General features: G+C 40.7%; 1 protein-coding gene across 1 annotated transcript; it reads right to left on the bottom strand.

Annotated features, from left to right (window-relative positions):
• Nucleotides 1-504: 504 nt before the first annotated feature.
• On the bottom strand, nt 505-14,473 carry LOC133451959 (microfibril-associated glycoprotein 4-like). The gene is made up of 5 exons (XM_061731129.1): nt 14,370-14,473; nt 11,840-12,037; nt 11,215-11,311; nt 10,938-11,105; nt 505-2,309 (listed from the first exon to the last, which is right to left on the bottom strand). Exons 1-5 carry the CDS (start codon nt 14,388-14,390, stop codon nt 2,041-2,043), a joined length of 753 nt encoding a protein of 250 aa, XP_061587113.1. The 5' UTR covers nt 14,391-14,473; the 3' UTR covers nt 505-2,040.
• Between the last annotated feature and the right edge of the window lie 1,661 nt (nt 14,474-16,134).

The raw sequence follows: 16,134 nt of genomic DNA on the forward strand, positions 1-16,134 counted from the left end.
TACTTTTTCCTTTTCCACAGTCGCCTGGTGCTTGCTCAGGTTGGGGTTTTTGATGTAATCAGTAGCTTTCCTTATCAAAGCAATATTGTTATTTCATTGACTTTGGATTATTTGAACTAATTGGGAATGAGTTGAACTGTATTGTTAGAGTGCCTTGAGATGGCATTTGTCATGATTTGGCATGATATAAATTAAACTGAATTGAAAGGAGATAAGCTGGTGTGTCTTTTTGGATGGTGTTAGAGCCCAGAGAATACTGATTATGTTGGTGCTACCACACCAAGCTAGGAGCTAAATATGCTAACCTTAACTATCAATAAAACCAACAAAAAGTACAAGAATTAAAAAGCAGTTCTAAGAAGGTCTTTTATTTATGTATTTATTTTTACTCAGATATGCTTAACATATAAAAACAGGTCTACTGTGATCAGAAACATGCTCTTAAGAAACATAAGTTTGTCAAGAAATAACCAGGAACACAGCTAGTTGAGGAAAGTCTCAGATAAGTGGCTTTTTTAATAATTCTTGCCAAAAACACTGATGCAGTTGACATGTAATAGTGGCCTGAAGGCAGATTTCTCTGATGTACATATAGTTGATTAATTTAAATATCTTGCAGCTGCAAAACTGGTCCTTTGACCAGGGAGAAATGGAGTCTGACATCCCTGGAGTATCCAATGGCAAGAGGAAATAGGGACTGGTGGCTGACTGTGGATGCAGGGACCATCTTCAGAGTGCAGAACATCGTCAGGCTTTGTGAAAGCACACACCAGGGAGGTGATATTGCACCGTCATGGGTTCAATGTGAATGCACAGCTGGAGGGTGAATGAGGAATGTAGAAGGGATCTCTAGTCTAGTGTATCTCTGCACCACAACGTCTGTGCCAAGTGTTGTCTGCATTGTTTTTTTTCTATGCACTTAATGCCAAGCAAGAAGTGGGTCCCTCTGTACCATTGAAAGTAATTTGATAAACTCTTTCCAAGAAAAGAGTGAAGTTGTAATGAAAATATTTGAGCAACACAGAGAATCAGGTTGGTCTCAGAGACACGAGTGGCTTTGATTATGTTTATTCAGTGTTATGAAATATTGAGCCCTTTCACCTTTATAAATGTCAGAAAATAAAAATCGTAATCCTGCTTTTATATTGAACTATATTTTTGATATTTCTGAGTGTGGAAAACTTATGACACACTGGTAATTAGCTTCATGTCTGTCTTTTCTAGCTACTAGTACGAGCCAGTGTGTCATGTAATTCGTGTCTTGTTACGAGGTAATCAACTTTATTTTAAAAGGGTAAAAGTTGTAAGTTTTCACAAACTTTCAAACAGCCAGAAATGCAATTTGGACATACCTTATATCCAGCGTAAAACTTGATTAGGTTCCGTTGCACGACAGTGACACCATGTGTTGGGGGAAAATGTTTAAAATGAAAAACAACAAAACAAACAAATAAACAAACAAACCTGAAGTAAGGTTTCAAAAATCAATCTTCTGCTTCAGTGATGGAGCTTATGTCACACCTGTAGTTTATGTATTATCTATAACAGATCCATACTTCCAGCATATTGCCAGTCACATTTCAAACATCTGTTAGCGGGATTGTCACAAACGGTGTTGCAGGACGTGATGGCTTTAAACACAAAACTCTGCATACTATCATAAAATCCAAGCCATCCATCCTTTTTTTTGCATCACCAACAGTTTGATATTTGAGGTTTTGGAAGACATTTCTTTGACTATGTCTCATAACCATCATAAGTGTTTTAGATCATTGATGCAGAGTTTTTACCCATATTTACCAAACACTTTCCCTGTTCCAGAATTACATATTACAGAGTTCAAAACACTAAATTATAATAAATACACTCAAGGAAAGCTTGTACACATAATTTTTAGAAATATGACACAGAAAAGAAGATTACTGAACAGTCAAATATACTCAAAGTAACCTGAATCAGGTGAGACGATGTGAGTAGGCACTGCTAATTCTGACTCGAGGTGTTTTTGATAAACATCCTCTACTTCTCGTCAGAGTACTGTTAGCATGAACAGTTGGACACTGACCTAATCTTCATGGCAATAGTTTTGAGAGAGTAATTCCATCCCTTCCACGCGTGCCAAATCACATGGACATTTTCAAAACTGCTCATGGCACCATGAGGGGCATACATGCCAGTTGGATTAGTCATGTGGCAGGCATTGTACCAGAAACCCCCCAGGTACGACTGTGCACAGTTACTCTTCCAGTTGTCCTGGTCTTTGTCAAAGGTGGTAAACTTCATGGAGTTGTGATTTGACAAACTGTCCCCTAATGGAGAAGGCAGAAGAAAACAATGTAACTGATAAATGTAAATGTAAATGCTTTCTGCTCACATACAGCTGAAGCACCATCACCATAAGTCTGCTGGAGAATTTGAATTACTTTATATATGTTTGATACGATGGTGAATGTGCAGTTAGATGCCAACTATGCTCAGGCTGGGCAGGCTTGTAAAAACAGATGATTGGCTTAAAGGTGCCATATATGTAATAATCACACTTTCAACTATTTCAAAGTCAACCAAATGAATGGAAGTATGTCAAAATACAACAAAATGTGCCATGTTAAACAGATATATCTACTATGTTGACAAAAGAGCCACTCAAAACGTTGTGCTGACAAGTGCAGATATGGGTCAAGCGATGTCATGCTTTTTCGACTAAATGTAATACAAATCTTTGTAGAGTTAAGTGTTTATACATTGTTGAAGAGAAGGAAGTTGTGCTGGTTTAGAGCATATTCTGTTCCCATGTCAGTCATGCTGAGTGTACCCTAACCCCTAAACCTAACCACCTGGAAAGACCATTTAGTCAGCTTTCAGACAGCACAATTTGCACACCACCAAACTCTGGTTGGGGGCAAATCAGCTGCAAATAGATGCATCAACAGATCAACTTTCTTGTGATGTGCTGCCCCCATTAGGTCTGGAGTGTTCACACCTTCTTATCTCGCCTCTAGGAGGAATAAGCATCTTTGTGAACTTTTAAAAACTTTTAGCATATGAGTAAGCATTGTTCTTTTAATCTTTTTTTATTCCCACAAGTGGCTCGTCTTGGTTAGTAATAATAATAATAATAATAATAATAATAATAATAATAATAATAATAATAATAATAATAATAATAATAATAATAACTAGAAAATTTCTGGAAATTTTGATATGGGCATGCCCTACCGCCCATTCGAGCCCTCTCGCTGCTCTGGTTTGGGGCTGCAGTGTTTGTGTTCGGGGCGTTTTTATGTCAGTTTGAGGTGTTTACGGTTGTATTTCATTCATTCCTGTGCTCCCAATAGCTATTAATGGGGCGCGCTTTTTGCCGTCTAGCGTCCCCACGGTAACGCTTTTGACTGAGAAAAGCAATGGCCATCGAGGCACGATGGAGACGCATCCAACGATGTATGCCATCTATGGGTGCACGTTCCGGTTCAGGCTACGTTAACGGATAGGTTTTTTTTCCACCATGGTTTTAAAAAACCCATCCGAATGAATGGGGCCATTTGGCATGGATTTTACATTAAACTTTCCTTAAATCACAGCTTCATGAAATTTTAATACGTTGAAGGTCACAGCGTGCCGAGTCAGGGAACATTTGTATGATGTCTCTACGATAATCTGTTGCCTAGCAACAAGCGTCCAAAGTCAAACGGAAATTAAAAAAAAAATGAAAGGTCAATATCACAAAAACTTAAAAAAATGGCATAATGAGGTTCTAGGCTCCGTTAGTGCCAATCGGGCCGAGTGTTTGAAAGTTTGAACTATGTCTCTACGATAAAGTCCGGCCGAGCAATAAGCGTCTGAATTTTCGCCTTTTTTTTGGCTTTTTGGCATCTAGCGTTGCCACGGTAGCACTTTTGACTGAAAAAAGTAATGCCCATCGAGGCACGATGGAGACGCATCCAACGATATATGCCATGCATGGGTGCACATTGCGGTCCGAGCAGTATTAACAGATTGTTTATTCACATGCTCTCCCATACAAATGCATAGGTTTTTGTTGCCATGGTAACAAGCCCCATAGGATAGAATGGGACAATTTGGCTTTAATATCTCAAAAGCTGTAAACGACAGCGTAATGAGACCTCAGTATGTTGTAGTCCACATCAACCTGAGTCTTTTAACGTTTGAACAAAGTCTCTGCGATACCGCGTTGCCGCGCAACAAGCATCCGAAGTTCCGTTAGCATCAAAATGAACAATGTGGAATATCTCAAAAACCGTAATAGCAAGCATGACGAGACTAAAATATGTTGCAGTACAAAGCGTCCCGGGTTTGTCAATGTTGTAATGATGTCTGTACGATAAACCGTTGCCTAGCAACAAGCGTCCAAAATAAAATAGATTTTTTTTTTAAATTGAAAGTTAAATATCGCAAAAACCATAATAAGTAGCATGATGAAGTTTTATGGTCCTTTAGTGACTATCGGGCCGAGTGTTTGAAAGTTTGAACGATGTCTCTACGATAAAGTTCGGCCGAGCAATAAGCGTGGGAATTTTCGCCTTTTTTTTTGCTTTTTGGCAACTAGCGTTGCCACGGTAACCCCTATTACGGAGAAAAGTAATGCCCATCGAATCACGATGGAGACGCATCCAACGATGTATGCCATGCATGGGTGCACGTTGCGGTTCGGGCCGTATTAACGGACGAAAAAAAGTGCGGAATAAGAATAATAATAACTAGAAAATTTCTGGAAATTTTGATATGGGCATGCCCTACCGCCCATTCGTCCCCTCTCGCTGCTTTGGTTTGGGGCTGTAGTGGTTGTGTTCGGGGTGGTTCTATGTCAGTTTGAGGTGTTTATGGTTGTATTGCATTCATTCCTGTGCTGCCTATAGTAATTAATGGGGTGCGCTTTCTGGCGTCCAGCGTCCCCACGGCAACGCTTTTGACTGAGAAAAGTAATGCCCATCGAGGCACGATGGAGAAGCATCTAACGATGTATGCCATGCATGGGTGCACGTTCCGGTTCAGACTATGTTAACGGATAGGGGGTTTTTTTTCACCGTGGTAAAAAACCCCATCCGAATGAATGGGGCCACTTGGCATGGATTTTGACAAAAAATTTCCTTAAATGCCAGCTTCATGAAATTTGAATATGTTGAAGTCCACAGCATGCCGAGTTAGGGAACATTTGTACGATGTCTCTACGATAACCTGTTGCCTAGCAACAAGCGTCCAAAGTAAAACGGAAATTAAAAAAAAACCTGAAAGGTAAATATCGCAAAAACTGTAATACTAGGCATAATGAGCTTGTACGTACCGTTAGGGACAATCGGGCCGAGTGATTGAAAGTTTGAACGATGTCTCTACGACAAAGTTCGGCCGAGCAATAAGCGTCCGAATTTTCGCCTTTTTTTTTTGCTTTTTGGCGTCTAGCGTTGCCACGGTAACACTTTTTACTGAGAAAAGTAATGCCCATCGAGGAACGATGGAGACGCATCCAACGATGTATGCCATGTATGGGTGCATGTTCCGGTTCAGGCTATGTTAACGGATAGGTTTTTTTTTCACCATGGTTAAAAACTCCATCCGAATGAATGGGGCCATTTGGCCTGGATTTTGACATAAAATTTCCTTAAATCCCAGCTTCATGAAATTTGAGTATGTTGAAGTCCACAGCGTGCCGAGTCGGGAAACATTTGTACGATGTCTCTACAATAACCTGTTGCCTAGCAACAAGCTTCCAAAGTCAAACGGAAAAAAAATAAATAAATAAAGGTCAATATCACAAAAACTGTAATACTTGGCATAATAAGGTTGTACGGTCGGTTAGGGACAATCGGACCGAGTGTTTGAAAGTTTGAACGATGTCTCTACGATAAAGTTCGGCCGAGCAATAAGCGTGGGAATTTTCGCCTTTTTTTTTGCTTTTTGGCAACTAGCGTTGCCACGGTAACCCCTATTACGGAGAAAAGTAATGCCCATCGAGGCATGATGGAGACGCATCCAACGATGTATGCCATGCATGGGTGCACGTTCCGGTTCGGGCCGCATTAACGGACGAAAAAAAGTGCGGAATAAGAATAATAATAAGAAAAGGGAAACCTTTTCTAGATACTAATATATCGCCTTCATTTTCATGTTTTTCCTCGTTTTTCCGGCCGTGTTTTATTTTTTGGGGATTTTCTTTTTCCACATCCGAGCGGGGTCATGCTGTACACCCGCTGGTGCGCAGTGGGACTTTTGCAACTTTAGCTTGTTAGCAAAATGCTAGCAACATTGCCCTTTCGGCCATTCTGGACGATTGCAATATGGTCATGCCATTACTTGGCATGCCCATAACTAGAAAATTTCCGGAAATTTTGATATGGGCATGCCCTACCGCCCATTCGTCCCCTCTCGCCGCTTTGGTTTGGGGCTGTAGTGGTTGTGTTTAGGGTGGTTCTATGTCAGTTTGAGGTGTTTTTACGCTTGTATTTCATTCATTCCTGTGCTCCCAATAGTTATTAATGGGGCGCGCTTTTTGGCATCTAGCCTTGCCACGGTAACGCTTTTGACTGAGAATAGTAATGCCCATCGAGGCAAGATGGAGACGCATCTAACGATGTATGCCATGCATGGGTGCATGTTCCGGTTCAGGCTACGTTAACGAATAGGTTTTTTTTTTTCACCATGGTACAAAACTCCATCCGAATGAATGGGGCCATTTGGCCTGGATTTTGACATAAAATTTCCTTAAATCCCAGCTTCATGAAATTTGAGTATGTTGAAGTCCACAGCGTGCCGAGTCAGGGGACATTTGTACGATGTCTCTACGATAACCTGTTGCCTAGCAACAAGCGTCCAAATTCAAACAGAAATTAAAAAAAAAAATGAAAGGCCAATATCGCAAAAACTGTAATAATTAGCATAATGAGGTTGTAGGGTCCGTTAGTGCCAATCGGGCCGAGTGTTTGAAAGTTTCAACAATGTCTCCACGATAAAGTTCGGCCGAGCAATAAACGTCCGAATTTTCGCCTTTTTTTTTGCTTTTTGGCGTCTAGCGTTGCCACGGTAACACTTTTTACTGAGAAAAGTAATGCCCATCGAGGAACGATGGAGACGCATCCAACGATGTATGCCATGCATGGGTGCATGTTCCGGTTCAGGCTATGTTAACGGATAGGTTTTTTTTTCACCATGGTAAAAAACTCCATCCGAATGAATGGGGCCATTTGGCCTGGATTTTGACATAAAATTTCCTTAAATCCCAGCTTCATGAAATTTGAGTATGTTGAAGTCCACAGCGTGCCGAGTCGGGAAACATTTGTACGATGTCTCTACGATAACCTGTTGCCTAGCAACAAGCGTCCAAAGTCAAACGGAAAAAAAAAAAAAAAATGAAAGGTCAATATCACAAAAACTGTAATACTTGGCATAATAAGGTTGTACGGTCGGTTAGGGACAATCGGACCGAGTGTTTGAAAGTTTGAACGGTTTCTCTACGATAAAGTTCGGCCGAGCAATAAGCGCGGGAATTTTCGCCTTTTTTTTTGCTTTTTGGCAACTAGCGTTGCCACGGTAACCCCTATTACGGAGAAAAGTAATGCCCATCGAGGCATGATGGAGACGCATCCAACGATGTATGCCATGCATGGGTGCACGTTCCGGTTCGGGCCGCATTAACGGACGAAAAAAAGTGCGGAATAATAAGAAAAGGGAAACTTTTCTAGATACTAATATATCGCCTTCATTTTCATGTTTTTCCTCATTTTTCCGGCCGTGTTTTATTTTTTGGGGATTTTTTTTTTCCACATCAGAGCGGGGTCATGCTGTACACCCGCTGGTGTGACAAGGGACTTTTACTACTTTAGCTTGTTAGCAAAATGCTAGCAACATTGCCTTTTGGGCCATTCTGGACGATTGCAATATGGTCATGCCATTACTTGGCATGCCCATAATAACTAGAAAATTTCTGGAAATTTTGATATGGGCATGCCCTACTGCCCATTCGTCCCCTCTCGCCGCTTTGGTTTAGGGCTGTAGTGGTTGTGTTCGGGGCGGTTCTATGTCAGTTTGAGGTGTTTACGGTTGTATTGCATTCATTCCTGTGCTCCCAATAGCTATTAATGGGGCGCGCTTTTTGCCGTCTAGCGTCCCCACTGTAACGCTTTTGACTGAGAAAAGTAATGCCGATCGAGGCACGATGGAGAAGCATCTAACGGTGTATGCCGTGCATGGGTGCACGTTCCGGTTCAGACTACGTTAACGGATAGGGTTTTTTTCCATCATGGTAAAAAAAAAACATCCGAATGAATGGGGCCATTTGGCATGGATTTTACATTAAAGCTTCCTTAAATCACAGCTTCATGAAATTGGAATATGTTGAAGATCACAGCTTGCCGAGTCGGGGAACATTTGTATCATGTCTCTACGATAATCTGTTGCCTAGCAACAAGCATCCAAAGTCAAACGGAAATTAAAAAAAAAAAAGAAAGGTCAATATCGCAAAAACTTTAAAAGTTGGCATAATGAGGTTCTTGGGTCCGTTAGTGCCAATCAGGCCGAGTGTTTGAAAGTTTGAACGATGTCTCTACGATAAAGTCCGGCCGAGCAATAAGCGTCTGAATTTTCGCCTTTTTTTTTGCTTTTTGGCATCTAGCGTTGCCACGGTAACACTTTTGACTGAGAAAAGTAATGCCCATTGAGGCACGATGGAGACGCATCCAACGATGTATGCCATGTATGGGTGCATGTTCCGGTTCAGGCTATGTTAGCGGATAGGTTTTTTTTTCACCATGGCAAAAAACTCCATCCGAATGAATGGGGCCATGTGGCCTGGATTTTGACATAAAATGTCCTTAAATCCCAGCTTCATGAAATTTGAGTATGTTGAAGTCCACAGCGTGCCGAGTCGGGAAACATTTGTATGATGTCTCTACGATAACCTGTTGCCTAGCAACAAGCGTCCAAAGTCAAACGGAAAAAAAAAAAAAAATGAAAGGTCAATATCACAAAAACTGTAATACTTGGCATAATAAGGTTGTACGGTCGGTTAGGGACAATCGGGCTGAGTGTTTGAAAGTTTGAACGATGTCTCTACGATAAAGTTCGGCCGAGCAATAAGCGCGGGAATTTTCGCCTTTTTTTTGCTTTTTGGCAACTAGCGTTGCCACGGTAACCCCTATTACGGAGAAAAGTAATGCCCATCGAGGCATGATGGAGACGCATCCAACGATGTATGCCATGTATGGGTGCATGTTCCGGTTCAGGCTATGTTAGCGGATAGGTATTTTTTTCACCATGGCAAAAAACTCCATCCGAATGAATGGGGCCATGTGGCCTGGATTTTGACATAAAATTTCCTTAAATCCCAGCTTCATGAAATTTGAGTATGTTGAAGTCCACAGCGTGCCGAGTCGGGAAACATTTGTATGATGTCTCTACGATAACCTGTTGCCTAGCAACAAGCGTCCAAAATCAAACGGAAAAAAAAAAAAAAATGAAAGGTCAATATCACAAAAACTGTAATACTTGGCATAATAAGGTTGGACGGTCGGTTAGGGACAATCGGGCTGAGTGTTTGAAAGTTTGAACGATGTCTCTACGGTAAAGTTCGGCCGAGCAATAAGCGCGGGAATTTGCGCCTTTTTTTTTGCTTTTTGGCAACTAGCGTTGCCACGGTAACCCCTATTACGGAGAAAAGTAATGCCCATCGAGGCATGATGGAGACGCATCCAACGATGTATGCCATGCATGGGTGCACGTTCCGGTTCGGACTGCATTAACGGACGAAAAAAAGTGCGGAATAAGAATAATAATAAGAAAAGGGAAACCTTTTCTAGATACTAATATATCGCCTTCATTTTCATGTTTTTCCTCGTTTTTCCGGCCGTGTTTTAGTTTTTGGGGATTTTTTTTTTCCACATCCGAGCGGGGTCATGCTGTACACCCGCTGGTGCGCAGTGGGACTTTTGCGACTTTAGCTTGTTAGCAAAATGCTAGCAACATTGCCCTTTGGGCCATTCTGGACGATTGCAATATGGTCATGCCACTACTTGGCATGCCCATAATAATAATAAGAAAAGGGAAACCTTTTCTGGGTACTAATTTACGCCTTCATTTTCATGTTTTTCCTCATTTTTTCGGCCGTGTTTTACTTTTTGGGGATTTTTTTTTTCCACATCAGTGCGGGGTCATGCTGTACACCCGCTGGTGCGCAGTGGGACTTTTGCGACTTTAGCATGCTAGCAGCATTGCCCTTTGGGCCATTCTGGACGATTGCAATATGGTCATGCCACTACTTGGCATGCCCATAATAATGATAACAATGATAACAATGATAATAATAATAATAATTGCCGATCCGCTGGAACATTCATATAACATTCACACACCAGCTAGGATAAACAGAAATTATAACTTGTATATGACAAAGGTTCAAACTTATCTTTGTGATTCCATTTGCATGAAAACAAAAACAAAAAGGTGTGCCACGTGTGATAAAAGCAGTTTTCTTAGATGTTGTAGAAAACTACAGGTCTTTGTGTTTGGCTTTTATTTTCAACAATACGGCCCTGTTCCTTCATTTAATAGCTGTTATTACTTTATCGAGAAGCTTTTTTCACCTTCTCAGGCAACAGTTTGTACAATAGGTCTCTCAAAATAAATGAGCAAAATAGCACTGCTTTAAAAGAGGGGCTAAAAAAAATAATCACCGAAATCAATGTATTGTGTGATTAAAGTTTTTTTTTATTCTGGTGCTCAGTACTGCATTATACTTTGAAAAAATAAAATTAATTAGAAAGAAATCATTTTAATAATCTGGAACCTGAGTGCAGGGTGAGAGACAATTATGAAAAAGGCATTTAACAAACAGGAAGATCCCTTATGATATGGAAAATGGTCTTTTCTTATTTTTTTTTCTTTTTTCGTTGTTATTCACCTTCCTAAATTAAAACCCACACACTGACAATCACCTGCTGCTCCACCGGTGAACTCGCCCAGATCAAGCTGATATCCAGTATTCTCAGGGTCGATTGTGAAGGAGGCGTACTGAGCGGAGGCTCGTCCTCCCTCCCAGTCCTCCATGTCGACCCGCAGCTCATTCTTCTTCCTCATAGTCAGCAGGAAGATGTTTTCCAAGCCTAAAAGATATGCAGATCCTTCATTGATTTGACATCCTGCACCAGCACCCACCATTGTACCACATTTGATCAATGCAGTTCCTTCAGACTATTTATTTGTGTAACTCACCCAGCCAGTATTCTCCAGCTACATTCCCAAAGCCAGCCTTGTAGTCCTTCCAGGACCTAAAGAAGCTTTCACTCCCATCAATCCTTCTCTGAAATATCTGAGGGGCACAACGAGAGGCAGCTATAGAAGTCTAAAACTGAACAAAACACAATGTTCTTTTATACCAAAGATATTGAATCCACCTTGTCTGTGATGATAACAATCGATGGATAATATGGATGATAAAATATGTATAAGAGCAACGTTTTTATCTACCATTAAAAACAGATGAATACATGAAGGACAGATTTTATGAGTCCCACTTTCATTCTGCAGTGTGGCAACCTGCCCAGGCATACAGACACCAAGAACTAACTTTAGTGACCAGAATAACAAAAACTCCCACAACAGATGGGATGAATCCCTAAGAGCTCTGAGACACATTCCTCCTCAGACAAGCTGCTGTAAGCTCTGCTGCAGCAACCCACCTGCACTGAAGTCTATGCAAATGCAGCAAGGGAAGTGACATTTTTTTATTTTTCACTTTGCCTGAACTTTATTGATGAAGGAAAGCTATCAAATTGAGATGATGAAAAATGACCATATTTATATATTTACATTCACTGCGTATACTTGTATTACTCACAGTCCATCTCCCTCCGTCAGTGGTCATGTCACAGTAAACTTGCAATGGTGTAACAGGGCCTCCTGGGTAGATCGTGTACACTCCACTGGCGCTTGTGTTGTCTTGCTGATGGATGTCATCACAGTCAACTGGTCGGTAAAACTTTGAGTCGGATGGATCACCGGCAGCAACGGACAGGAGAACTACAAATAATGGCACCTGGATGAAAACAGAGACATTGTACAGTCAACATGCAGGGATTTTCTCCAGTCATGGCAATTTATCTCTAATGTGCAAATTAAGTTTCTGTTATCACAAAAAATGTGGATGAGGCTCACAAAGATTCTGTTCTTTCTCTCCAGTTTGTATTTTCTTGATTGGCATAACTATTCTGCAGTGACTTTCTCAAACCCTCTTTTATTATGTACATTTTTTATTTCCATTTCCCCCAACTGGTCAAGATATTGTCAAGATATTACTTGTATAGTTGTCAAAAATGCCCGAGCCAACCTCATCTGGCTCTTCTTGATGCAGAGGATGAATGGGTTTAGTCTGAGCCCCTCCCGGATGACTGAGTTTCTCATCCTATCTTTAAGGGAGAGCCCAGACATCCTACAGAGGAAACTCATTTTCACTGCTCGTATCTCGATCTCGTTCTTTTGGGTCACTACCCACAGCTCGTGACCAGAGGTGAGGGTAGGAACGTAGACTGACTGGTAAGTTCAGCTCCTTCTTCACCACGACAGACTGACTCTGGTAAGGATGCTTCCTGGACACCTCCCTGGTGAGGTTTTTCATGTCCCACTGGGAGGAGACCCCAGGGATGACTCAGGACAAGCTGGAGGGACTATGTTTCTCGGTTGGCCTGGGAATGCTTTGGGATTCCTTTAGAAGAGCTGAGCGAAGTGGCTGGGGAGAGGGAGGTCTGGGTTTCCCTGCTTAGGCCACTGTCCCCTTGACGGACGGACGGACGGACGGATGGATGGAAGGAAAGTTGTTAAAAATATTATATAGTGTTTTCACACACATTTCACAAAAAAACTATGAAATGGGAAAAAAAAAAATTGCCGCTTGAAGTAAAAATTCCCCATTTTCATCACCGGGTGCACACAGTTATTACGACACTTGGAGTTTACTTCCAGAATGAGTCTTGTGTTTGCCTTACCTCATGGCTGTGATTACTACTCTAACATCTCTGAACACAGGGTTCAATCAGGCTTGGTTAAATAAAAGGTGGTTACACTTTAAAATATGTGTGTCACTGGATTTACTCTTTATGTTTGTCTTTCGAGGGTTCACGAGCCTGGAAGCAAATGATATATGCTCACCAGAACGGGCAGTGCCTGTCAATGAGTAACCAACTCCAACCGGCGACAGCAGCTGGTAAAGCCAACGGCAGACAGGCTTGTTGCTGAAATATCTTAATCATCAACTTATGCAAAATAATACAGGGTTTTATTGCTACTTATTAAATTTTGACGAAGTTACTAAGTAAAATGCAATAAAAATGTCAGTCAATAGAGACATTCTCAGAAGCTTCAATTGGGGCAACCGAGGCAAAAAAAAAAAACAACCCACAATACTAAATAGAGAATAAAAGAAATAGAGCCTAAAAAATGTTGTCCTTCTACACAAAGTAGGAGTGTCTTAGAAACTCTAACGCCTCCAAACAGGACATCCCAGTCCACTGACACCACCCTCAGACTAAATTGTCTCTTCAAAGTAAAACATCAAACAGAAACAGAGCGGCGTTGTATGAGGAGTGCAAGAACCTTCACCTCAGAGGAACTAAACAACAACTGCACAAAGGTATGGCCCAGGACAGGAGAGGCAGCCCATGAGGTTATGATTCATCCGTCCACCTGTATCTGAAGGATACAAGTCTCTCTTTTGAGGACAACAATGCACAACATTTTGGACAGAGAAGACAGTTTGAGAGAGGAGTAAAAGAAGCCAGTCCATTTTTTAATCTGCTACTCAGGTGGTTCCACAACCATACAACCTTTTCACTTCAACAGGTTAGAAGCTCTAAACTCCACACTAGTCGGGTTGAACTGAGAAGGCTCTCTAAATGAAAGGTGGAATGTCTTCAAGAACCAGGATAATAGTAGAGGAATATTTTGAGCATCATTAGACTTTATAATAAGGATTTTTAGACATTATAAAGGACTTGGGAATTGTAACTAAGCCAATTTATTAGATCTTGACACAAAATGTATTAAGAAGAAAGACAAACAATATTCATTTTGGTGTCTTTTTTACGACTGATCAAATAGCCGCTCTAAGAGACAATAAAGGTTCAGAGTTCCTGGACCTGTAGCTGTTCAGGTGACCCAAACACTATTATTGTTACATGTGTTTAACAGCATATGACAACATGGATTATCATTGGATCACATCCTCTCTGTTGATTCTCACTGATTTCTTAAATTCTACATCAATTATTAGCATTGGATATCTATACACTGTCAAGGCAAATCCTATCAGGATTGAAAAAACCCTTTACAGTTAATTAAATATACTGACAGACTGTAATATATTAGTGACGTACCTGCAGCCTGCTTTCCTGCATTTTCTTTATGGAGGGCAAGATTCAAGTCTGTCCGCTAAAATGGATCAGGGGGACAGCTTTTAAGCAGTTCAATGAGGGTGGATCCGTGGACATGTGCAACTTTGGAATTTTTTTTTTAAACGCAACGTGTGTTTAAGGACACACACACACACACACACACACACACACACACACACACACACACACACACACACACACACACACACACACACACACACACACACACACGTGTGGACGTTCCTCAGCTGGATACTCATTAAAGCAAATAATTCATGTATCACAAAAATGGACAAAAAATCAAATAAGAATAATGTAAATTTAACAAAATTCAAATCTCTCCAAATGTGTTTAGAGATGGCAGCAACACACTTTGTCATTGTTGGGGCATAGTGACTGAAATAAAGTCCACAAAAATATTTACTCACACTTCTGTCAAGTTTTATATGAATTTGTTCCTCCACATTTGTAAGGGAGATGTTCATTATGAGTTATGATATTGAAGTGTCTTCAGTGTCGATACTGGCACTTCAGCCTCTGGCTGCACTTGGTGTTATGGTAGTTTCTGTTTTATTTTGAAGCCCGTGTCTTTGTGTTTGAATTCTTGTTTGACTTTCCTGTTTCCCATCCGTCCTGATCGTCTGCACCTGTGTCTCGTTAACCCTTGTGTATATCTGGTCTTGTCTTGCCCTTGCTCCCTGCTCGTCCGTACTGTTTCCTCCCTCCCTTACTTTGTCACGTTCATGTTCTGGTTTTTGCATCCAGCTAAGCAGCACTTTTTGTTTGATTAAATAAATCACTGCTTTTGGGAATTCCTGCTCTCCTACATCTGGGTCCGACTCCAACCTCATTTCCTAACACTTGGCACACAACAAAAAGCTAAGCATGTTCACATTTTCTTAAGAAGCCAGATCTTTATGTTTGAGTCTTCAGCACATTTTCACACTGACTCATACCACAAAATATCTCAAAGTGACATTCATGACATCTGATGTTCTTGAATTCACTATCCTTTGATGCTTTTTACACTTTACTTTATCTTTAATGTTTTAGAATGTTACTTTTCATAAACTACAGGCTACAGGATGATGTACTGCCCACCACATTCTCTCCTGTGGTCCTTCTGGTTATTCCTGTGTTTCACTGTTAGCGCCCGCGTGCACCTTGTACTGTCCATGTTGGTGACTCACTCTGTCCCATGAGTAGTAGTACAAGCCGTGCAGGTCTGCTTCACGAGACAAGACTAATGTTACACCAGGAGTAAGTGATTCAGGCTGTCATGTTGAGAAAATGGCTGGGCTCTGGCTCTTTATTTTATTTTCACTTTGTTATCTTTCAATATCATCCAACAGAATAGTAGTTGAATTTAAAGCAGCACAAAGTTTTTTTTTTCACCAGGTTAAAATATCACTTTTAATTTCATTTGAAGGAATATTTGATTACTTTTTGAATATGTTGATTGTTTGACAGTAATGTATTTTTTAGTGTTCTATCATGTGTTCAGCATGTATAAAAATACAATAATACCATGAATCTTACAGTTTATTACAAATTTGACTTGCCTCTTTCAATGTGTACTAATACATAAAAGAGCAAATTAAAGATTAAAGTGTTTTCTTAATTTCCTGTTCGTCCCTTTTGATGCTGCTTTTAAGCATTCACAAACTGTCACAGCTCACATGTGGATGTTGGTTGGTAACAGTGGTCAGTGTTTTATATGTTATTTTTATTTTATTTTTTGCACAAC

Source organism: Cololabis saira, chromosome 1, assembly GCF_033807715.1.
Source record: "Cololabis saira isolate AMF1-May2022 chromosome 1, fColSai1.1, whole genome shotgun sequence".
Classification (NCBI taxonomy): Eukaryota; Metazoa; Chordata; class Actinopteri; order Beloniformes; family Belonidae; genus Cololabis; species Cololabis saira.